Source organism: Podarcis bocagei (assembly GCF_964188305.1).
Source record: "Podarcis bocagei genome assembly, chromosome: 12".
NCBI classification, from domain to species: domain Eukaryota; kingdom Metazoa; phylum Chordata; class Lepidosauria; order Squamata; family Lacertidae; genus Podarcis; species Podarcis bocagei.
The window spans coordinates 3,217,022-3,242,541 of record NC_138137.1 but is presented as its reverse complement, the minus strand read 5'-3'; the positions used below and the strand labels follow the sequence as shown (position 1 = coordinate 3,242,541).

Below are 25,520 nucleotides of genomic sequence, written 5' to 3'. Positions count from 1 at the left end.
TTCCCTGTCTCTGCTACCACAAAAAGTCTGAATTGTGCATGTATTCGGGGGGGGGGGGGTTCTGCAAGACCTCCAAATCAACTTTAACTGAGCAACCTGAATTTGCCTGTATGTGACTGAACCTCACCAGAAAATAGCAACAAATCGGCAAGTGCCTTAAGTCTAATTCTTAAGAGCTGCGCTGGGACCTTCTCTGCTTTTCAAACAGCTACATATAACTGGTAGGAATCCACACATACACATATAATTTTAATTCTATTAATGTTTATTTTTGTTTTAAAAAAATGATTGGTCCCCATTATGTTTTTAACTGTTCTAATTTCCCTGTCAGGGAAAAGCTGTGTGGGTGAGTAAACATTTAAAATAAACATATTGTAGTAATAATAATAATAAGGCACATCCCTTCTTCACTGGACACGGTAATTCCCTGTGCCAAATTTCTTTAGATTTCGGCAAATGTGTAATAAACCTCCTAGGCCAAAGCAGGCGTCCTTACCTGCTTTCAAACCAAAAGAAAGGGCAATTTTGCAGGGCGCCCTGATTGCGCCACTCGGCGACAGAGGCGGCGGCGGCGACGACAACAAGTTGCGCCGCTTGGGAGCCGGAAGTTTTCTCGGAAAGCGATCGCGGCCGCCTCCCCTTCGAGCGGAAGCCGCTCCGTGACGCCATTTCCCCGTCGCCGGCGCAAGTTTTTTCTCTCGCTTCCGCTTCCCTTTCCCGTTGCTGGTATTGCTACGTGTCCAACCAGTCGGTGAGTCTCGAGGGGAGTAGTGTCTCGGGGGGCCGGGGGGGGGGGAGCCCAGAAGCGAGTTGCGAGGCGGAGGCGCCGGAGGGAGCAGCCCTGACTCGCAGCGGCGGGACCAGAACTCGGTGGCCCTTCCTCGTCTCCGCGGCTGAGGGAAGGCGGGGGGGGGGTGTTGCCCCATTTCTGCGTCTGGAAATGCCGTGTGACTCCCAGGCACAGACCACGCGACGTTTCATGTATCGCTGTCTTCTCCCCACCCCCCAAAACAAAGGGGGGGTAAGGAAGGGGGGGCACATCTGATCACGTTACACACACACACACTGGAAACTTGTGCTCACTGTGTTCCTAATTAAATATTGGCCAAATATGAGGTTTGATACTAAGCACTTCTGAAGGTTTGTAACCCTTTCTGCGCCTAAATCACGAACTGCAGTGTTTTTTTCTAAACTTTGTCATTGGCTTCAGGACACAGCCGTGTGTAATAAGGGGGTGGGGAGAGAGGGGCGGAAACTTATTTAACTTAGCTGTGCAGTGTAGGGTATTATATTACCACCAGGTTTTTTTCAATGTCACTGCTCCCCCACCCTCCACTCTGGTCAACTGTACTTCCATGTTCTCCCAAATGTTATAAGGTATTGCAGATTTGCCTCCTTTTGAGCAACTGAATATAACTACACTGAATTGGGGGGGGGGGAGAGCTATGAAGCTTGGGAGCCTCAGTGTCGGCTAACCATAATTGGTGATGGTGTAAAATGAGTGCATTACTGTTGCACTATAGCTTCATACAAATGACCAAATTCCCTGAGCTCATTATCGTGCACTAGTGCAACAAAAATATTAAAGGAACATGTTGGAGATCTCTAAAATGACATCGTAGATGCTGGGGTATATTAGCATTGTTTTAAGTGAACATCAGTATAATGTCTGTTTTTTTACCAGTTAAATAAAAAAATGCTAACAAAAATTGGGAACTTGCAAGAACAACTTTATTTGCTGTATATGAGCTTTGTGGTTTGAATTGAAGGCAATTTCTAAGCCTGATTTGGAATGATTGCATATGAAAAAAATCCTAATAAGTTGGTATGTTGGTTCTTTTCCTTGCAGAATATCATGGATCAAGTAATGCAGTTTGTGGAACCTAGTCGTCAGTTTGTGAAAGATTCCATCAGGCTTGTTAAACGATGCACAAAGCCAGATAGGAAAGGTAAAGCCACCAAGAAGAAAAACACTGAATGTTTTTGTGACATTGCAGAGTAGAATAAAATGTAATAAACAGGTTATTCCTGTAGATGACAATAAACACAAGTTCCTGTGTTTGATATCATATTTTCATTTTGTTGGTAAAATATTTAGTAGGTTTTTTAAAGAGGAGATCAATGCTGCATTTTTAACAGACAAAAAACCCCAACAATCTAAAATATATAGCTGAGCTCATATGCCTAAGAGCTATGCAACAGTGTGGTTTCTGATAGATGGCTAGAGGCTTTGCTTTTGAATGGGGTGAGGATAGTGATTCTGAGCAAAAGTCGAGAAGTGTGCTTGTCATCTTGTCACTGATGAGCATATTCTGGGAACACAGCAGCAGCAAGAGCGCCCATCCTCCTGAGCCGAGAGAAGGTCAGTTGCTCTCTGTCATTGGAGCCTTCGAGTAACTTGGAAAGGAACAAGGCTTTCTTAGTCCTGGTGCGACAGGGTAGAGCTCCACTCTGCCTCCCCAACCCAGCTCACTCCATGCAGCTGTGTTGGGCCTCAAGCTCAATGTGATGTTGGACAACACCCTGACCTCCCAGGTTTGGTGAGGGAAGGTTGTAGTGAGCACAAATTGACAAAATTGTAGACCCTGCAAAAAATTCTTCGGATTAAGTGTATAGTTACACTATGGAATCTGGTTAGAGATGTGGGTGATTATGATGTCTTGCAGACCTCTTTCCTTGACTTCATCTATTTCCTGTGGACCACTCTTCTTTTTTAGGGTCTTTTCCTCCCTTCCTTCCTTCCTTGCCTAGCTCTTCTGTAACATCAGATCATTGAATATGTTACAAGATGGAAAATAGTGGCAGCATAGGCATAAATTCTTGAAGATTTAATGATTACTTAAGGTGCCACCACATGTGGCATATTTAGCCTGTAGAGAAGAAGAGCTTTCCAAACTGTGTGTTGTGACATGTTAGTGTGTTAGCTGCAGTGCTCCCCTAAGGGCTAGTAAGGGGTTAGTTTAATCTCTGGTTTGCTAGTCACAAAATAATGCATGTATAAAAAGTGTTTCGCCAACATGAAAAGTTTGGAAAGCTCTGCTCAAGAGGGAGATCCCCCCCCCAAAAAAGTTCTGGGCATTCAGTATCACTGTCAATGGTGTGAACAGAATCATGAATCATAGAATTGGAAGGGACCACAAGGGTCATCTAGGCCAACCCCCTGCAATGCACAAATCTTGGCCAACTTGGGGCTCAAACCTCTAACCCCGAGAGGAATTCTGATAATCCCTGGATCCCCAGTTACATTCAGGAACCAATGTGAATCAATGTATAAGCTTTATTATTGATGCCATAGGTCACCACAGTATAAATACAGCAAACTGTCATTTTGATGTATTTAGCAAACATAAACAGAAAAAATGAAAAAAAACAACAACTCCCTACTTTAATCAATGCATTGTCCCTCTTCAATAAGATATACAGGTGTTAAAAATGCAATAGAACAAAAACACATCCCACTCCCCCCTATGTTTTTTTGAACCTGGCTTGTATTTTCTTAGCTGCCACATCAGTTTTGCTACGTGGGTGAAAATGTCTTTGCCTGCAGCAATAGACATATTTGGTCCAGGAGTTGTTTGATAGACTAAAGGATACAAGGTGGCAATTGTGCTGAGGGTGCTCATATAAGGAGCAGGTTATATGATTGCCATCTTCAGATATCTGAAGGGGTATCACACGGAAGAGGGAGCAAGCTTGCTTTCTCCTGCATGGGAGGGCAGAACCATTAGATTCAAGTTACAAGAAAGGAGATTCCGACTAAACATCAGGAAGAACTTTCTGACAGTGTGAACTGTTCAACAGTTGAGCAGACTCCCTCAGGAGGTTGTGGACTCTTGTTGCTTAGAGGTTTTTAACAGAGGTTGGATGGCCGTCTGCCATGAATGCTTTTAGCTGAGATTCCTGCATTGCAGGGGGGTTGGATTAGATGACCCTTGGGGTCCCTTCCAACTCTACAATTCTATGATTCGAACTTAGCAAGTTATGGGAGACACGGGCCCTTTAATTTGGAAAGTGTAGGCATTTTGTAAGTGGGGGAGGGGAGGGGGCAGCAGGTGGAGTCTTCTAGCATGTGCTCAGTGAACAGGCAGGGTGGTGATGGTCACACACTTATTTTCAAATAATAACCAGATTTAAATTAGAAAAACTTAATATTCTCCTCCAATTGTTCAAGTATTCCTGGCTAAATATTTGGTTGTAACACATTTGGTTGTAATTATTCAAAATTCATTTAAGAGTACATTTTTTAAATACTTTTTTTTTTAATTCCAGAATTCCAGAAGATTGCTATGGCAACAGCAATAGGATTTGCAATAATGGGATTTATTGGTTTCTTTGTAAAACTGATCCATATTCCAATCAACAACATCATTGTGTAAGTACATGCATCATAATGGATATTGCTGGTATAAAACAACAACAACTTGTGAGCGATGTACTAAAATTGGATTTTTGTGCACTCTGCTGTGATCTCTGGCTCTCATGATGTCGTCTTTATAATCCTGTATGCACTGGCATACTTAAATAACATAGATATCTACTTTGAATCTGCACTATGTATTCCCTTGGCCTGAAAGTGGAGATGAGAGCCACGCTCCAACTGGACTTAACCATCCAAGGGTCCTTTACCTTTTTGCCTTATTTATTTAAAGTATGTGCAGGCTACTTTTCTATTGCTTACAGAAGGGAAAGGCATGCTGCTAAAAACAAATAGGATGATACACTTTAAGTAAAGATTTTTCGATTTAAAAAAAGGGGGGACATTAAAAACAAAATAGTAAAATGCTATTAAGTGCCTCTGTGATTGTGTTGTCTTTTTTTTCTTTTTTACAGGGGTGGCTGAATGCTGCATCAAGAAGACATGTAACTTGATTTTGCTTGTGGTAACAAAAGAGAACATTTTGGCCTTTCTGGCATAATCTTCCTAAATCATCTTTTGCTACTTGTCATTATAAACAGATTTTAAAGTAAAACTGGTGTGGCTTCTTAGTTGGTTAATACAAGCACGTGTAGGCCAATGTCGGCCACTGACTTAAGACTTAAAACTTTATGCTTAGTAAACTGAATGATGTAACCTTTGAGGTCAAATCAGGTTTTATGAAATGCTCAATCTCTTCAGTGTCTGGGGAGGGGAGCACCAATAGTTGAATAAACTGAGCAGCGCATGGACACTCCAAACTCTTTACAGTGGTACCTCAGGTTAAGAACTTAATTCGCTCTGGAGGTCCGTTCTTAACCGGAAGTACCACTTTAGCTAATGGGGCCTCCTGTTGCCGCCACATGATATCTGTTCTCATCCTGAAGCAAAGTTCTTAACCCAAGGTACTATTTCTGGGTTAGTGGAGTCTGTAACCTGAAGCGTCTGTAACCCGAGGTACCACTGTATAACCTTTGCATACAAACATAGTTCTGATTGCCTCTTAAGATGTTCAGCACTGACAGAGCCCTTTTCTCTTTATTCCCTCATGTAATAGCAGAAGCAAATTCATAACAAGTCTGATATTTAAATATAGCCTTTATTAAATGCAAGAATTTGCATAACACTTGTTTAAAATGCGACATTAGGCTATCTTCCCTTTTTAAAAACAGACTGTTCATTTAAACTTTGGCAATTATAATTAAGTGTTTTAGCTCAAGAGTAGTTTTTGTTTCTTATAGATTATTGTAATTACCAGGGAGACACTCCACACATTTTCATTGTGTGCCTGCCTCTCCCCATCCCCTTTTAATACAAGCAAAAGTGGTCCCTGGAGCCCGTGATGTATGCATCCAAGCTGTCATCAGTGAGCATCCATTTGTATTTGGCCCCTGACACACGCTATGGGCTAAATATAGATGAATGCAACAGAGATTGCATGCATGGTTATTATATTATCATGGCAACTTATTTTGTGGGTTTTGGCTTGGGGTGCGCACTACTTGTTCCAGCCCACTGGCAAGTTGATTGTTTGTGTTCTGCTGAAGAGAGCTATCAGATTTTCAGAACACAAAGTTATACAGTGTTCTAGTCTGTAAGTTATTTATATCATCAAGTGATATAAATATCACTTTATCAGCCCTTCCAATCTTTAAAAAATCCTATGCACAGTATATGTAAAAAACACACCAATGTTCAGAATTCTAAAAAAGCTTACAATACAGCATTGGTTGCTCAAATAGCAAAAAACTAAAATCCCTGGCATTCTATAGATTGAAGCTGCATAGAATCATAAACTCTTGAATTGGAGAAACCAGCTAATGCATGAAATCTAGATTTTGATAGTGCAGTGACATTTTCCCAGAAAGCATTGCTTTAAGGCTTGGGCTGAACAAAAATAGCTGCTGAGAGTTTATGCACATCCTTTATCTTTGATGCCCATTGTCCAAAGCAAAGGTTTGTCTGTTTCAATGGTCACAACTCCAGACTCATCATAAGTGTTTGAAGTGCTGACGAGTGTCCCAAACTTTAGAATGCTTCTGTCTGTAAGCAATGAGAAAGAAGGGTTAGCACAAGAGTTCCTGAAGTTTGAACCAACACAAAAATAAGGATAAAGTCAGTAGAACTGGTGCAGTGTAAGCCTGATCTTGAACATGTTTATTCAGGTGTGAGGCTGTCAAAGTTCAATGGAATTTACTCCTACATAAATGGGACATGGAAGACTACAGCTATGACGGCATGATAATAAAAGCTCCCCACAGCCCCCTGAAAGTATAGAAGTGTGTCTGATCAGTACTGCCAACACATGGTGGCGCTTTGATTGTCACAACTTCCTCCAAAGAGTCCCAGGCACTAGTTTTTTGAGTGCTGAAAACATGCTGTTACGATAGGTTTGCCTATCTACCCATGTGAACTTCATTTTTTGGGGGGCGGTTCTTAGCCTATCTAAAGTAGCATAATAGTGGCACAATGTGTCAATGTGTCTGGCTGTTAACCAGAAAGTTGGTCCGAACACACCCAGGGATGGCTATGGGCAGGATTCCTGCATGGGGCTGGACTAGACGACCCTTGGGGATCGCTTCCAACTCTACAATTCCATGACTCCTATGTTTGCCCTGAGATAATTAGCCACAGAAATTACAGCAGGGATAGGCAACTGGCAGTTCAAGTGATGAATCGGACACCAGGGCTCCCATTTGAAGCCTCCAGCATGGCTCCTGATGACACCCACTCACTCCCTGTACATCACCAGTACATCTGATGGAGGTTTTGGCAAAGTTCTCCTTTACAGAAGTTGGAAAGGACTTTGGAGGTCATCTCTAACCCACTCCCTTCTCAATGTAGCTACAACATCCCTGACAAATAGGTCTCTGCTTCAATGCTTTCAGCAACTCCTGACAGTCTGTTTCATTGCCAAGCAGCTTTTACTGTTAGGAAGCTTATCCCAATGCTTCACAGAAATCTGCTTTCATGCAGTTTCTACCCACTGGTTTCAGTGTTGGCCCCTGGAACAGAAGAAAACTAGTCTCAATCTTCTGCATGGCAGCCCTCTGCTGGCACCGAAATGTAGGCAAAGCATCTCCCCGCTATTTCGGAGCAAGAAGTAAATAGGTCTGTTAGAGGCCGAGTGAGCAGCAACTGAAGTGGGTGAAGGGAGGGCTCCATCTGTGGCTGCTTCCCAGGGGAAAGGGAGAGGGAAGAAAGCCTTTGCTTTCACCTACTTCATGTGGGAGTGAAGGAGAAAAGGACAAAGGCAATCAGTACAATAAAATGACTCACGGAAGATTTTTGTACTAGTGGGCTTTGTCCTTTTGTTGTTTTTCTGTTGTGCGGTACAATCTTCTAGCTTTATGTGGAAGTGGGTTGGTGAAGTCAATGTCGCTCGCCCTTCAGTCCTACTCAATTCAAAAGACTGTCTGTGCTAAAAAATAGTTGCTAACCAGAGGACAAGGGTCTATAAAAACATGCTGCAAGATCTTGTTAGCCCCATTACTTTGTGTCTTATTAAATAGCATTTTATTTCCTTGCCATGTCTTGTAAAAGTGGTGGAGGAAAAGGTTGTGCCTTCTTGCATGAAGACGTGTAGGGTAACTATTTGAGGCTGGACCTCTTTTATGTGGAACTTATTATGTAACCAACTAAAGGATAATACTATGGACTACTGACTTAACACACTTCTCGGGATATCACCTTTCTTCAAGTAGGAGATGAGACATGTTTACAAGAGTAACAAACCTTTCAGCGTGGTAAGTGACACCAGTTAATTTTTTAATGTGTTGTTGGATATAATATAAAAAGGCTTTGCTCTACAGAGCTTTAAGAACATATGTGCCTATATCTGAAAAATAGGAGTAAGTGATGGAGAAAAGGGAATGATGTGGAACGGACATTGTGGAGCGGGGAAACTGGGATTTAGTGATAGGAAGTAAGGGGGAGGCTGATTAGTGTGGTAAAAAGATAGTGCAAGTAAGTGAGGGAAAGCAGATTAGAAACACATGTAATGTGAGAGTGAGGCTGATGAATTCTGGTGGGAAAGAGGCATAGATGGATGGAGGAATGACATGCCTACCCGTGTCCTTCAGCTAGAGTTCTGCCCATTAGTCATAGGGACTCTTCTGCCTATAGGTCCTACATTGCTCACTGAACTAATTGCCCCACCCCTCCATACAGGCTCAAATCCAGCCCAATGCAGTGCTTTCTTTCAGTCCCTGACAATGAGCTGTTGCGCTGCAGTCCTTCGTCAACATGCTTAAGGATCCCACATTGTGGTCTCACTGTCCCACTGCATCATGGTTCCTCAGTCAGCCAGCTGAAAGTATATGCATGGTGCTGTTTAGAGTCATCTACATAAACTACATGTTTAAGTTAGCCTAAGTGTTAATGTCTGACGTGGGGCAATGTCTGGAAGGAATGGTTACAGTTGATTCTACATATCTACTTTAGGTGGGGTATGCAAACAATAGGTTCTGCAGCAGCATCCTCTCCCTATGGCTAAGATTCAGATAGTTTCCTGCAGCAATAGCTCTTAGTGAACAGTAGGTGGCACCTTTCATCTTTCCCTCCAAGCAGTTTTTCTTTCGCAAGGGCAGTTTACTGAAACACTACAAGAAATAACTGCTGCTATCAATTCATATAATTCATGTAAACAAGTGTTTTCATGCTCAGCAAACATGTCTAACTAGTGTAATTGTGAGCACATTTTAAAGCCAGCCAGCCAGCAACCAACCAACCAACCAACCAACCAACTGTAGCTAGGATTAAGCAGAGGTAGCAAGGCTTACCAGTGAAAAACAATGGTTTGTCAATATTTTTGGCACAGAGCTGTTTGGTGGTGATGCTTTGTGTCAGCAACAGGGAACCTGTGGTTTTCAGATGCATCCTCACCATCCCTGGCTGTTGGCTATGCTGCCGGGGGCTGAGGGGAGCTGGGCTCCCCCAACATCAGGAGGGCCATAGTTTCCCTCCCTCGTTTTACGGGGTGTGTGGCAGCACAATATCAACTCTGAGTAGTGTAACTGGATAAATTAATAACACACCTAATGTATAGAAAGCATAAAACATTATCAATAAGCAAATCAATGGAGATTGTGAAAATAATTGTTTAGGTAACAAATCATATTGAAACAATTTCTGAGCACCTGGAGGCTTAACTGCTCCAGTTTGAACTGCTGTATGCTGTATACATGCTAATGAATATATATTCCATCCCGCCCCCCCCGCCCCCACCTCTGGTTATCCTACTTTTGTCTGCTAATTTTTTTCTAGCAGGGCAATCCCCCCGCCCCCCCTTTTGCCCACCAGCCTTGCAGAGTAAATGGTGCTTTACCAGCGACAATGCCTTGCTATTACCAGACCAGCTGCTGCTCAAAGAAAAAGATTCAATGGAGTTGAATGCAAGTTCTGGGTTAGGAGAAATGATTTGCTTTACAATTGTAATGCGATTTCAATGACCACATCTCTTGTGGTGAACAACTAGAAAGAAAACAAAATGAAGCAACTTTTAAGGAAGAATGGAACCTGTTCCCCACTCCTGTCACACGGTGGTGAACTAGTACAGAACCTTGTAATTCTGAAGACTCGTGTCTTCAGGATTATGCTGAATGACCTCAGAGCACAGAACCTCACACTGTCCTATAAGAGTTCAGTTCTCCCTTAGGTTGTCTCCCGTACTTCCTGTGCACACATAAGGTCAAAACTCTGGTCGTTTCCATTACTGAAGAGAGGTAGAAGAATCTCTACAAGTCTGGACATTTGAAATATCTGATATTATTAATAAGTAATTAAAAGCTTTTAGTGAAATGAACACAACTTCCATCTTTTCCCATGAGGGAACTCAGGCATTATAAAATGACAGAAAATGACAATCAATAAGCTGAAACGTGTAAAGTGAAAATATTGAATTACAATTTTTTGCTTGCCTATTTCAATTTACTCGGAGAGTCTCCATGGAAGGAGCAAAATCTGCATTTAAATAGGGATGTTTTAGCAATGCACCAGCTTGCCTTTGTAGGCACTGGGTACCAGAAGAATAACACTCAACCGTTTTATTTTCTATCAAAATACACAATATGATTATGTGTGTGGAGCAAAAGCTTGCATATTCCATGTGTGCGCATTTACAGTGTGTCTCTGAATGGACATGAATTTAACACTCATCCAGGATCCTTGCCAGTGAGTCCCCAAGCATAAGACTTTACAGTCCTCAACACAAGAGAGTGGAAACCATCCATTTTTGTGGAACTCAGTAAAGGGATGCATCCGCATACAGTGGTACCTCGGGTTAAGAACTTAATTCGTTCCGGAGGTCCATTCTTAACCTGAAACTGTTCTTAACCTGAAGCACCACTTTAGCTAATGGGGCCTCCTGCTGCCGTCACACAATTTCTGTTCTCATCTTGAAGCAAAGTTCTTAACCCGAGGTACTATTTCTGGGTTAGCGGAGTCTGTAACCTGAGGCGTATGTAATCTGAAGCGTCTGTAACCCGAGGTACCACTGTAGGCCTGAGGGTGGTGGACTGTTAAAAGTCTTTGAGGGTTCCTAAATCAGAGAAGGCAGTGGCATTTCCCCAAGAAGGGGAATTTAGGGAGTTCTTCCCAGGTTAAAAGGTGCAAGTTTTCCTCCCTGCTCCTTGGGGGTACTTCTCCTGCTCACAAAGTTTAGAAGAATGAAAACAGACTTGTGGGTGTGTTGGACATTGTTCAGAGGAAACCTAGTTGAAGTGGCCTTACTCAGAGACCACTTTGGAGAACCTTGCTTATTGGGCGATATCAGAGCTGGCCTACCCAGAGGCAGCAGATCTGGCCTCCAAGGAACACACTGCAAGTCAGTCTTTACCCTCGCCTCCACCTTGTTCCTGATGAAGATCTTCACTCCCCACTCCTTCCCTGGCAGGGGCGTCATTTTACGGTTCACCTCAGGTGCCGAAATATATTGGGCTGGCCCCAGGTGATATACAAATACTGTAAATAAAACAAACAAATTATGCCAGTCCTGTTGGATCTTCAGCCCTATGGTAAGGCACAATGTGACCCAAGTATACCACTGGCAAGTTCTTTGTTGAAAATGAATCCCTTGCAGTGTGTTTGTTCTCCTCTTGTGGCAAAGTGCATTCTAGATCAGTCTTTCCCAACTTTGGGCCTCTAGCTGTTTTTGAACTACAACTCCCATCATCCCTGACTAGCAAGACCAGTGGCAAGGGATGATGGGAATTGTAGTCCAAAAACAGCTGGAGGCCCAAGGTTGGGATACACTGTTCTAGATTGCATTGATCAATCTGTGGGCACACCCAGTGCTCCACTGCTATTGCCCACTGCAAAGGATGACAAGCTGTTTTTCAGAGAAGCTTGTCCACAAGTATCAATCCGTTCACTGAGGAATCCCAGATGAGCTTCCAAAAAGGACCCAAAAGTTCTTTAGAACACAGTTTTTCAAACCACAGCCACAAAATGGTAAGATCCCTGGAAAATATTCTGGATATATATGGAAGAAATTTGTAATGCCTGCCAACCACCCAACTGCCATCGTGTCACAGGTTTACAAGGGGCACAAATTGGCCCTTGGCCAAGCTTACATTGGCTGACTGTTTCTGCCTTGTGGGCGCTGGATGGACAGGAGGTTAAGAGCCACTTTCTGCGGCTTGGCTCATAAAGCTCAGATTATGCGCAACAGCTTCTGATCAAATTAAACCTCATAACCAAGAGCTTTATTGCAAAGCTTTTAAGAATAAATGGTGCCATTACTTTTGAGAAGATAATGGGGTTTATGGAAACATGGCATTATATTCTCACTAAAAAAAGTAAAAAGAATAAATACATGCACACCACCCAAGTACCAGATCTATATTTTATAGACTGTTCTGCCTAAAGTTGGAGAATGCTAGAGTACGAGACGGAGAAATGGATTGGCGCATACTGCCAACAGCAATGAAGTTCCTCTCTTCTCAACAGATCTATTCTTTAAAATGTCTGTTGGCGTAAGCAGGACCATTACATTCCTGTTAGGAAAGAAACTGCATCTATCTTTATCCTCCTCAGAAGCAGAGTATCCTTATCACTTGTAAGGTGTCAGTACTTACCTGGGATCATTTATAGGGGCATCAAAGCACCTCACCTTCCATCATCTGCATGACAAACATGCAAGTTCCCTTTTAAAACGAGCAGAAGCCACTTGGGGAAGGGCAATCAGGATTGGAGCAGCAGTGCCACACATGTGGTCCAGTTGCCCTTGCCCCAAAGCAGGCCCCCCCTCCACCCTGCAAAGGCATTTTTCGAACTCCACAGAAGGAAAGCCACTGGCATGGTGATTTAGACCAGAGAAATGGTGGCTGAAGGGACAGTGAAACACTCTTTGTTCACTGACCCTGAAAGCAGACAAATGCGGAGGTGCTTGTCTATGACAGCTTCCATATTTGTATTGTGATGCTCAGCTAGAGCCCACAGATTTGGGTGGAGGCTCCTTCCGCTAATGTTCTGCTGCCAACAGAGAGCCACATCCTCATCCCAAACTATTAATTGCTGCACTCAACAGGGCGCATGCAGATGGATTGGGGCAAATATGTTTTTTGTTACTCATATAAAAAAGAAATGGAGAAATGAACACAGATATTTTACTGTTGTGTATAATGATTATGAACTACTAGGGGCTGTACACATGTTCGCCTTGGTTGCCAACACTGCCAACCCACCATCTCTTGCCAAACTCCCTCCAGCTCTTGCCAAACTCCTCCCCTAGACCTTGCTAACCCCCACCCCCATAACCTCTCAGACCAGGGGTGAGGAGCTTTTCAAACCTGACTGGTGTGTGAGGCAGCCCACCTGCCAATATCCCAGCAACAGAGGTTGCTGATCCTTTCAGGCTTTTGGGACCCTTCCCCCGCATTCCCTCTGCCTCTCCACCACTTTAGTGGTACAAGAGAAAACGGCAGTGAGGGTCATAAATCCACTTCTCCTTTGCACCCCCAAAGTTTAACCATAAACCTGGTGTAAAAATTCAGGTTCAACCTAAACTTCCGAAACTGTTAAGTAAAACCGGGGGTGGGAATTGGCAAGCCAGAAATCAGGCAGCAGAAGTGCAAAAAACAATGACAGGCTGAATCAAATGCATTCCAGTCTTTCGGTGTCTTTTAACCCCAAGTGCCTGAAATTAGTTGGATTTCTGTCAACTCTGACTAATTTCAGACATGTGGGGTGAAAAGGCAGTGACATGTGCAATTGAAAAGCAATGAAATAAACTCCCCAGGCATAATCTTTCTTGGCCCCTAGCGAGTGCCTGCCAAGTGGGCCTGATTTGCAGACCAGGCTCTTCATCATCTCTCCTGAAAACTCCCTCCCACCCCCATTCCTTCTCTTCAGGCACCTGCTAAATGCCCAAGAATACACACACACCTGAGCACTGATAACAGGCAAACTGTTGGAAACAACACAAAACTGGGCATGTTGATGATTCCATTATTATCACTTGCAGTTTCAACTGGACATGACGGGAGCTCTGATCGCACAGGAGAGGGGACTTGATAGGCAATCTGTTTGGAAGCTTTTCTTAACCCCTCCCCCCCACTGCTTTCCTGATTAAAAACTGCCCCACCCAGCTGCTACAAGCCCTGTGGTACCTAAATGTCATTCCCCCCAATATATGAAAGTATGAAGGTAATATCAGAAATTTATAAGAAAAAGTAACCTATATAAAACTGCCCCTCAAAGGTCAGTACTGTGCCCCTCTGAGGTCTGCTCCTGAGCCAGCTGCCTAGTTGGCCCTGCATGAACCGCAGGAGCAGCTGAAGAGCAGGGCGTTGCTCACCTAGATTTTGCTGGCATGCACTACCAGCTTAAAGTGCAGCTAGCTCATTCTTTTCCTCAATTTTGCTCAAAGATGGTCTTGGGGGAAAATGCATCAAAACATAGTATTTTCTGACAGGATGTATATGGATGTATATGGATTGTGACTAACATTACGTGCAACTGCTTCCCAAACCAGCAGTAAGAGTGCACAGGATGCAGGGGACAGAACCAATCTTTATATTTTCACCCAGCACCAAGAGCCAGGCTGTGTCCAGTTTCCCAAAATGTCCTGTGTCAGGAAATTCTACCAGTATATCTAAGAACTCTAGATGCTCTTCTGTTTTTCCCCATTTGACCTGCCAGGCCAGTGTTGCCTGGTGCCCACTGGCACTGGTAGGCCAGACAGCAGCAAGACCCAATGACAGGCAGAGCCAACTAATTCTCATTTTGTCTCCATCTTCCTCCATCCCCTACACTGACACTATGGACGAGGAAGCAGGAGGCCGGATGAAGGCAGATTGAGCTTGTGGGGCAGTGCCCTATTTGTCCTTATGGACCAATCCCCACAGCATGCCCACTGCTACACCTAGCATCATGCATGACATTTATTACTATTTATTGTAGGAGCGCAGGGCAGCAAACAAAACCACAATTTAAAAATGAAAACAAAGCAAAAACATTCTGAAACATACACAAAATTCTAAAAACCCAGCTGACAAAATGTAGTGATGGCCACCAACTCAGAAGGTTTAGGATTAGACAGATTCAGGGAAGATAAGGCTATCATTGGTTTTATACCACCTGTACTGTTGGAGTAGCTGTTAGCATCCGTTTTTCTAGAGAGACAATAGAGTGTGCCTCCAAGGGTGAAGCCATATCTCTGGAGTATCACAGCGCCCGCTGTAGCTGCAGAGACTGGTACCTAGCAACTGCTGCCTCCAGTGTTGCTTTTACTGCATTCATTAGTAGCACTGAAGTGACCTTGCTGGGGTGCAAGCCTGAGCTGTGGGTCCTGGGCTGCCCAGAAGACACCCACCCCAGCCTGCCTCGCTGATGTGGTCCAAAGGAATGCAGAGAAATAGGTTTGGCACCAGCTTGGCTGCTGGAAGGAGGCGTACAAGACACCCTTCAACTTTCTTAGGGACTCCACTCCTGATTTGTGTAGGGTTACTCCTTAGCCTTTCCTTCTCCCAAGGCAGATGGTATGGAGGTATTATGCCTCTGAACACCACTTGCTGGGAAGTGCAGATAGTGAGAGCACAGTTGCACTCAGGTGCTGCTTGTGGGCTTCCCATGGCCATGTGGTTGACTGCAGTGAGCACAGAGTGCTGGACCAGATGAGACTTTGGTTCATGTGCTTAACTGGGCTTCGAAACCCATCAGCACACCCATCATCCTCTTTTGCTGCAGCTGTCTTTCAGAAGGACAGAAGTCATTTTGTTTCTGCATTAAGGCAAAGTGGAATTAATTTGCCCCCAGTTGTGCTATGGCAGTTTGGAAAGAAGGCTATCAAGACTTCGTGCTACTTTCCTGTGCAATTCACACAGGAGGGGGTAGGGGTGGGAGTTGGAAATCCCACCACCACATATACTCAAAATGTGAGCTTGGAAATAAATTCCATGACGTGATCTCGACATTCTGACAGCTGCAATTTATCATCATAAATTACTGTGCTTTGCTGCAAAGTTTCTGTCATATGAAGACAGTGATCCTCCTAAATTGCCTACTGCCCTCTTCAATAATTATCTTAGTTTTCAAAGATATAGATATCCTAGATAAAGGACATCTCAATCCATAGACAAATAGAAGAACTTGGATCTCATTGTACATCTGCGGAAATACCCATGCATAGCTCTATTAGTTTTTGGATGAGGGTCATTTGTTCAGCCAAAATGTCACAGTGCATTACTTAAAGGGAGAAATTGGTGAGGGTGCATCAGACAGGATGTGCAGCAGTAAACAAGCCTGTCTTTTATGTATCTTCTTCATTTTAATCAATGTATACTTTATATTTCCTGTATGGAGGCTGCTTTTCTGCATTTTCTACTACCTCTGTGCTTTGAAGACCTGTGTAGTGCTCCAACCCATGCGATAAGAGCATCAGAAGCCCACTGTCAGGATGGACTGGACTGGGAAACTCAGCTGGATGACTTTGGGGAACTCATTCTCTGCCCAACCCACCTCACAGGGTTGTTGAGAGGATAACATGCTGGGTGAGGTGAGGGGAACTGTTTGAAAGGTAATTAGAAACAGCAATGATAATACAGTCTGGATCTGTGGCTGCTCCCTAAAACCACCCTGAAAACTGCTCCTGAGGATTGCGAGACACTGAGTAATGGGGAGCTGGAAGAGGACATCAGCTAAAATCAACAGCCCCCCCCCCCATAGGAGCAGAAGGGATCTGCCGGATCCTAGCTTATTTAAGTAAACTAAAATTAAGGCAATCACAACAACACATTGCAGGGGGATTTCTTGTACACTGTGCTATTACAGCAGAAATCTCTTCATCTAACTGACCAACGAAGGAAGACATACAACTTATTTTGACTTTTAATGGAACACTGATCAATGAAATACAATCATACCTTGGAAGTCAAACAGAATCCGTTCCAGAAGTCCATTCGACTTAGAAAACATTTGAAAACCAAAACACAGCTTTTGATTGGCTGCTTGGAGGAAGGGTTTTTGGAATTCTTTGGTGATAAAGTTGTTATATTGGACTGGAGGGAGGCTGCTCTTGACATTTGTGTAAGGGAAATGTGTGGAAGGGAAAATGTTTGAACTTGAGATGTCTGGTTTAAGATTGGGAAGCATCACCTAGCAGAATGAGGAGCAGCTGGATATTATTCTGGACTACAGCTGGATAGCATCCTGGAGCACTTTGAATATTTTGAGTAATCTTTATAAATACAATTAACAGAGAATCAGAAGTCCTCTTTATTTCTTTATTTCTCTCTTCTCTTTTTCTTTTCATTTCCCCCCTTCTTTTTCTTCTTTTAACTACTTTGCTTTTGCTTAAGGTTTGTTTTGTTCTTTGATGCCCTCTGAATTAATGAGGTTATGTACATGAAGGCGATGGCTGGCTGGTGAAAGCGCTGTGTGAGATGCAGGGAAGAGAAGATTTCCCAGGCTGGGAGGCTGGGAGAAGTAAGAGAAGCTCCCAAGTGAAAGCTGGGAGGGTCCACCCCCTTCTGTGTAATCCCATCTCTTTTGCTTTTAGATTAGTTTGTTCTTTATTGTATTGTATGATGAAAAAATTCAATAAAACATTATGCAGAAAGAAAGAAAGAAAGAAAGAAAGAAAGAAAGAAAGAAAGAAAGAAAGAAAGAAAGAAAGAGAAATAAACCACATTGGTCTATCTCTATTGGAGATGCAGCAGCAAGAACAATCTTAGTTATCATAAGAAGAAGAGAGCTTGACTCTCAACATAAGCTGCTGTGCGAAGTGAATTTGGCTTTCATCCTAGCCACTATGGCCATTCTTTCAGTGATGGACGATAGCTCAGAGGCAGACCATATTGGAGGAAGGGCTGTAGCTCAGTGGTGGAGCATCTGCTTTGAATGCATAAAGTCCCAATTTCACTCCCTGACATCTGCAGTTAAAAGGATCAGGCGGTGGGTGATGGAAAGACCTTCTGCCTGAGCCTTTAGAGAGCCACCTGCACCCAAAGCAAACAGTACTTATAGGCTATACAGACAAAGAGTCTGATCTGGTATGAGGCAATTCCCTATGTTCCAATCTTGAAACCTCTTCATTCTCACAACCTTCATAGTCTCGGCATCAACATATAAAATTATTTTTGCCTGTTGGGTTCTTATACATTTCTCTGTGTTTTGCCATGAGAAACAGACTTACTCAGTCCATGCTATCTGAGTACCAAATGACACATGACTCTTCTATAGCCCTACGGAATGGCATCAGACATGATGCTGTCTTCTCCCCAAACAATGTATGTTCCATGGTAATGTTTACAGCATTACCTGCATCTATTAAGACTTGGTGCCTGCATGGGACAGAGGAAAAGGTTAACAACTACCAGCTCTTGATTTAAAAGTGGCCTTAAATCAACTCTCCCCACTCCCCCAGTTACTGTACTAATAGTGATATGGTGTGGAGGGAGTAACAGTTGTGTTGTGTCAATGGGATGATGGCAGAGTACAGGGCCAGAATAGGCTGCTGAACTCCTCCTTCTCTGGAAAAATGTGCAAGTTTATGACAACATGTAGCTTTATTTTATGCATCTACAAAACAGTGATAATTCACCATGGCATTAATATAATCTTTTCATCATTCTTTCTTATGTCTGTATTGCGCATAGCAGTCCTGGTACACCTGAGCCACGATTAAACAAATAGGAGCCTTCCAAAAATTTATAGAAGCCTTTGGTTAATATATTTTATCACTCCTGTGCCTGCCAGTAGCACATTGCATCCCCCAGCAGTGAAACCTCTGCAGGGCTAGAAAAGCAGGGGAAATTATAAGCAATACAATTTCTGAAATCACAAAAATGATTCCACTTAAGACTTCCCACTCCTATATGAATCATGGATTTAGAACCTGCCAGTTCAGTGCTACCCTTCTGATAGATTTAAGAGTCAGCAGTTCATACCTATGTGCAGAGGAGGAATTGGAAGTTCATACCCAAAGGCCTGGCCAGAAAATTTATTTCTCTCCCACCATTCTCTCCATTGTATTGCCACACAATCCCATCCCACACCAGGGCTCTCATCCCTATTGTTACCTCTCTCACACATTTTGGTATCCTCCCATGAATGTTGTGAGAATATCTTCAGGCAGAGCTCTTTGCCTGGCCTGTTCCCAGAGATGGAGGGGGAAGGAAACTCAAACCTTTGGAATGCAAAGCATGTGCTCTACCATTCAGCCAGGCCCTTTCCCCAATAAAACAGCACCATGTGCATGTAGAGTAGACAATTCTTTGAGCTTACCATACTAGTAAAAATTGTAATAATCCATGTTATGTTCCATTAGTCTTGTCATGTTTTATGCTACAGCCCATCATTCTTGCAGATATGATGTGATGCTATGTGTCAGAATACCAACAATTATTTGGTATGGATGAAATGCTGCTCTGCTCCATTTGTGGAGAACGTGGGGTTGCTTGACATACATCAATGGATAGCCCTCATGAATGCAGCTCTGAGTTGTACAAAAATGTAATTAATACATTCTTAGCCCTACATACAAAAGCAGAGGACTTTCTTTATTAAGAACTGCCTTGGTGGAACAAGCCAACAGCAATCAGCACAGACAGGGTATAAAGGTGGTGGCTTGCTCTGTTTGCACTAAGCATTTAGTATTTGGAAGTGCACTACCAGCTGTATCTATTCTCCCCTAACTTGCTTCAAAAAGTGATCTAAGCTAGTGACCATCAAAATAATTACATTCTTGTGAAGAAATACTTCTTTCTTGTCTGACCTGAACCTTTCAGCCAATCATCTTCACTGGGTTAGCCCCAAGTTCCAGTATTATGGGAGATAATTTATAACCGCATAAACATCTATTGTGTCTTCCTGCCTGCCCCTCTCGGAAACATAAAAACCTCAAATGCTTTCTTATTTCCCCCCAATTTAAGAGAGCTACCGTACTTCCCCCATTCATGTGACTTAATATCTTGTCAGGTGTTGGATTTGGCAATCATATTTTCACAATGAAGGTGGTACGGTCCAGACACAGGTTTACCATCTGCTGGTGAGATCCAACTTTCTCAGGAAACATCCTAATAGCTGCTCTGTTGGAGTGCTGGGTACTTTGTCAGTATGGGAGTTCTGGCAAAACCCAACCTTGGCTTCACTGGAGGCTGCCTTGGAGAAAACTTGGGTTTCTAAGAGGTGAAAGGAAAAAAGTGTATACTCAAGTTTCTGCTCATCACCGTGACTTTTGGCCAACATAGACATCTTCAATTCACGGTACTTGCAGAGATGATATGCCCATCAGTGCCCATTAAACTAAATGTCAAGTTTTGGAATAAGTAAGTGTCAAGCTGAATAGGCAGTCATTAGCACATGAATAACATTGTCCCAATTTCCTTTTTAAGTAGCAAAGAACTAAGAAAGTTTTCTTGCTATGGAAATATGTATCGGGACTGCAACAATGAGCGCACTGGAAACTAGCTAAGCAAAGCGGAAGGACATTCTGGCCTAGGCACACTCCCAAGGAACTTTAGGAAATTCTATGCCCCCACTCCCAGCAACAATGTGGAAACTATCAGGCAGAGAAGAACCAGCTGTGCGAACCCCACACCCAGGGGCAAAACTAGGCTTTATTGCACCAGAGTCAAAGACCCAGTCTGGCACCCCCCCCCCACATTTGTGTCCCTTTTATACACAGGATGGGAGGCTCAATGGTGCCCCTCTGGAGGCCTCACCCGGGGCAAAAACTCTGGCTAGCCCCCCCCATAGAATCATAGAGTTGGAATAGACCACAAGGGCCATCGAGTCCAACCCCCTGCCAAGCAGGAAACACCATCAGAGCACTCCTGACATGTGGTTGTCAAGCCTCTGCTCCAGCTCTGCCCCACCCCAGTTAGGAACCGACAGTTGCACCATAACTACAGAAGTCATTTTGACCTCTGCCATCAGCACAAGCGTACAGAGTACTTCCATGTATATTTTAGTGTGCCGTCCTGAACAAATTTACCTCAGAACACTGGGATTTACTTTCAAGTAAATGTGCACAGGGTTGCTAACATGTTGTAAGCTGCCTTGAAGAACATTTGGTCAACTATTGAGATATAAGTCTTTAGAATATATTGTCCAATTGTATGTATTTATATCCCACTTTTGTAACACGCATGGTTCCTCACACTCCACCATTTTAACCTTACAAAACCCTGTGGAGCAGTTTAAGCTGAGAGAGAGAGCAACAGGCCCAATGTTGCCCAGTGAGCTTCATGGCTGAGGATATGAGCCTGGGTCATGCCTGTCCTAGTCTACTTACTGCACCATGCTAAATCCACTTTTGCCTCTAGTAGGTATCAAGATATAAGAAATGTCTGGAGTGACCTATGGCAATAGGTAAGCAGTTGATCATGCTGCTTAAATGAAAACAAAAACAGAAAACCCTACCCATTTTCTATTAAGTCAAGTGTCAACTGCACCTTTGTGCTTAGTGCACACCTGACTACAAGCATCACTCATCCATCATCCATCAAGTGCTAACTAGCAGTGTAATCATGAGGCAGAGAACTTCCATATCACTTCATAGCAATATTTTCAATGAAGATAACTAAGTCAACACGTTTTGGATTAATCAAGTAGAATACTGTGTGAAATAAGCCCTAGCTGCAAACTGCACCTTGGCTCCAAGACCTGCTGTGTTCATAAGTTCTGACACAAATCTCAGGAAATGATACTGTACTGTCAATTGAACTGCTTTGCCATTCTTTGGTTTGTTAAATCTGGGGTGCTCAAAGAGGGGTCATGAATCATACAGAGTTATGAGGCTAGAACATAGTCTGAGAAATGCTGTCTTAGATGTAGCTTCATTAGCCAGAACAACAGCTGAAATGGTTTGGGTTGTGTGCTCAAATCCATACTAACACAACGATTGTGCTCGCTGAACTTGGGCCATGCTGCTCTGGGGTTCACCTGGGCAATGCGCAACATGGGAGAATCCACAGGGCAGTTCATGCAGTCATGTTTAGTGCCTGCTTGTGCGAGTGGCGCATTGTGTAGCTTCCTCCACAGATAGAATGTTCATATGAACTCAAGCACAATGCATTTCTATCATTTCAGATGTCCTGTTGTCAGGCATTAATACTGTTTAGACTGTGAGAAAAGAATGCTACTGAAAAAAGGAAAGAAAGGCAGGAAAAAGAATATCGGCTCACAGCTATAGCAGCGGCAAAACTTTGTTTCCGTCTGAAAATCTCCGTTGGTGGTTGATGTACAATGAGAGGTGTTGGTCCTTAGCCAGTTCCCAGCATCAGACATTGTAATTAATTGTCAGCTGGCAAACTCACTGAAAAGCCAACGGCTAAGAAGCAAGACTACGACTCTCGTTCCTAGGCTTCATCTCCAATTCACAATTGTGAAATTTTGGCGCAGAAATGAAGGTGCTACAAGGCAAAAACTGTGTGGAACCTTTCATTAGTGCTAACATTCACTTTCCGGTTGTTTTTAATGTCAAAGAAACCGAAAAGTTGAATTTAAAAAACAACCTAATGTTCACTGAGGTTCTAACTCTCTCATAATCTCTGCTAAGGGACAGAGGGAACTCACATACAGTGGTACCTCGGGTTAAGTACTGAATTCGTTCCGGAGGTCCGTTCTTAACCTGAAGCACCACTTTAGCTAATGGGGACTCCTGCTGCTGCTGTGCTGCTGGAGCACAATTTCTATTCTCATCCTGAAGCAAAGTTCTTAACCTGAAGCATTATTTCTGGCTTAGCGGAGTCTGTAACCTGAAGCATCTGTAACCTGAAGCATCTGTAACCTGAAGTGTTTGTAACCTGAGGTACCACTGCATCTGGTTAACTACCATTAACAATACCACACACCACATGGAGTTATCTAATTGTTGTCTGCTCTAGAATGCTCTAAAATGTATGTTTCTTATGGCGTTTCCGCGCACTCTGGTTTCCGTCATGGTGTTCTGTTGCACCAGAAGCAGTTTAGTCATGCTGGCCACATGACCCAGAAAGCTGTCTGTGGATGAACGCCGGCTCCCTCGGCCTGAAAGTGAGATGAGCGTTGCACCCATAGTCACCATTGACTGGACTTAACTGTCCAGGGGTCCTTAACCTTTACTTACTGTATTCTTTTGATTTGACTTCTGTTTTTGATATTTTTTGAATGTTGTAAACTGCTTAGATAATTTCTTTGAAATATCAAGTGATCTATAAATTATCTAAATAATAATGAGCAAACCAACAAACCAATTTGTGATCCAACAAATTGAAACATAGCCCCTTTGCCTTACATGATGCCCCTCCTGCTGTTGTTGACGCCCATTTGTCTTGAGAGACAATGGAGGGGTGACTTCAAAGCACTGAAGTGCCCTCACCAGCCCACAAGCCGGAATCATGCATATGGAGGTCCTAGACTGCCCAGATGTCAAGACCACCACCCCTTGGCCTTGGAAAGCAGAGCAAGACTTTTGGCAGCAGCTTGGCTGCAGGAGTTGCTGAAAGGAGGCATACAAGGTGCCATCCAACCATCTGAGGGACTCCACTTTGGATTAGCACAGGGTTTACAGTGAAGGTTTAGGATCAGAGTCTTCCTTCTCCAAGATGGGCTACCTTCCCAGGTTGACAAGCCCCATTTGCCCCTCACTTCCCTCTACAGTATGGGGTGTTCGGGGAGGGGGTAGTACCGCTAGATGCTGTCAGCATTCAACAGCAGCCACAACCTAAGAACAGCTTTGAATGGCTGGCTGAACCAGGTGAGGGCAGCTGATGGGTCTCAAACCCTCAGTGAGTGAGGGACTTCCCTGCATGCGAAGACAGGCTCCAGTAGTAGACAGCATGATTGTCCAAGCATTTGATACAAGTTACACCTAGGGGGCTATAATCTGCTTGGAGGGTCACGTGCCACTCCGCGTCTGCCATGCAGAAGTTGCTTAATTATTTCATGCAATGCTAAAAATGATGGGCAGGGGGAGCACAAACGCTTTGGTGGCACACTCTGCATGCATCCAGGTTACTTGTTTCCTCTATCTAAATGTTCTTTATGGATTTACTGAATAACACAAACAAACCACATGCAATTACCGTATTTTTCGCCCTATAGGATGCACCGGCCCATAGGACGCACCTAGGTTTTTTTTGGGGGGGGGAATAAAGGGGGAAAAAATTATCCCCTCCCCCCAGCCGCAGCTGCAGCAGAGCCCTGCAGGAACTCCTGCAAGGCTCCCTGGGCTGCGGATGTCTGCCCAAAGTGTGGGGCGTTTTGCTGCAGTGCACCCCGCGCTCCAGGCAGGAGGCTGCTATCCGCAGCCTAGGGAGCTCTGCGGGAACTCCCGCGGGCTCCCCAGGCTTGCTGATAGCTTCCTGGAGAGCGAGAGGGGTCGGTGCACACCAAACCCCCTCGCTCTCCAAGCTTCAGCGAAAGCCTGCATTCGCCCCATAGGACGCACACAGATTTCCCCTTCATTTTTGGAGGGGAAAAAGTGTGTCCTATAGGGCGAAAAATACGGTACATCCCACAAGATGGAGAAGGACAAACATTTAAAAGGAGGAAAGGAAGAAGAGAAAGCAGGGAAATAAGCAAGGGAAGCTCATTTCCATTTTAAATACAGTATTAGTTACTCAACTTTTTACTATCCCCCCTCCCCGGTTCCTGTCCATTTTCTTTGGAATCCAGGAGTGGATTTAAGCTTTTTAATCAACACACGACACTGATTTCTGAACAGAGGGGAGTCCAAACAGGCCTGCTATTAAGCACGGACTGTTAATTGTCCTTCTCTAGCAAATCACAGCAGCAGTTAAAGGCAGCATTATCTTGGCTTTTGCAGAAATGACCTTTGAAATTATATTAAACATCCATAATTGATTGCACTGATTTCCAGACAATTGTTTTAAATAAAAAAAAGCCAGTTGTGGACTGCTTTCTCTTTGCTACATGGGAAATGTCCATGGCATGTTTTATTTTGGTTTGCTTGGTCTCCAGAATTGCACAAATTAATGAAAAACTTTCTAAAACAATCTGTAATTTAATCTTTAATTACATTACAATCATGTTTGTAAACATAATAAAGCAGGTTGCTCACAGAGATTAGGCCAGTTCAAGTGGTGCACCGGCCACATCAGACGTGGAATTGAAATGTGCGGTTGGAAGAGCTGTGCAATGCAGCAGCGGCTAGGCTCTGCCATCTCAGACAGCAGGTGATGAACAGCATTTCTGAATGATCCCCTACATTCAAAACAAAACAAAATACAACTCTCCCTTAACATTTTCCAACCAAGGAAACAACTTGTCAGGGAACTGGAACAGTTTTTAGATGGGGGCAGACTGCCAACAGCACATGACACCTCTGCAAAAACATCTGCACCAGCTGCTTAGATGCTACCAAGTCCTGAATAACTTGGGTCCAGGATACCTTAGGGCTGCCTGACCCTTATGGCCCAGCCTGGTCACTGAGATCACCCCTCCCCCTGCTTCACAGAGGCCCAACTGACCTCAACTAGAAGTCCAAGGCTGAGGAACATTCTTCAAGCAGAGATTCAGCTTGACTCTCAGGTCTCTCCGGCAGTCCTTTGTAGCTTTGTAGCTGTTTAATTTTGAGTCATCTGATCTATCTGTATTCTTGATATATTTTATAATATGGCACCAGAAAGAAGACTGAATAAACCCCTGACTGCTCTGAGAG

The 25,520-nt window shown here is 43.6% G+C and overlaps 2 protein-coding genes across 10 annotated transcripts in view; one reads left to right on the top strand and one right to left on the bottom strand.

Annotated features, from left to right (window-relative positions):
* Positions 1-601: 601 nt before the first annotated feature.
* On the top strand, positions 602-4,376 carry SEC61G (SEC61 translocon subunit gamma; the record flags this gene model as incomplete). Its single annotated transcript, XM_081165265.1, has 3 exons — positions 602-751; positions 1,850-1,949; positions 4,270-4,376. The coding sequence occupies exons 2-3, from the start codon at positions 1,856-1,858 to the stop codon at positions 4,374-4,376; spliced, it is 201 nt and encodes a 66-aa protein (XP_081021391.1). The 5' UTR covers positions 602-751; positions 1,850-1,855.
* A 1,118-nt stretch (positions 4,377-5,494) lies between these two features.
* The window catches only part of TPK1 (thiamin pyrophosphokinase 1), a 448,208-nt gene continuing 428,182 nt past the window's right edge, over positions 5,495-25,520 (bottom strand). For 6 of the 9 annotated variants that reach the window (XM_081165242.1, XM_081165241.1, XM_081165247.1 and 3 more), the window contains 2 exons: positions 19,893-20,034; positions 6,334-6,457 (listed from right to left, as the gene is read on the bottom strand). In XM_081165242.1, the coding sequence (XP_081021368.1) occupies position 6,457; positions 19,893-20,034 (143 nt within the window). In that variant the 3' untranslated portion in view covers positions 6,334-6,456. Of the gene's footprint in view, positions 6,458-19,892; positions 20,035-25,520 lie in introns of all 9 variants that reach the window. The other 3 variants (XM_081165240.1, XM_081165243.1, XM_081165245.1) reach the window with 2 other exon arrangements.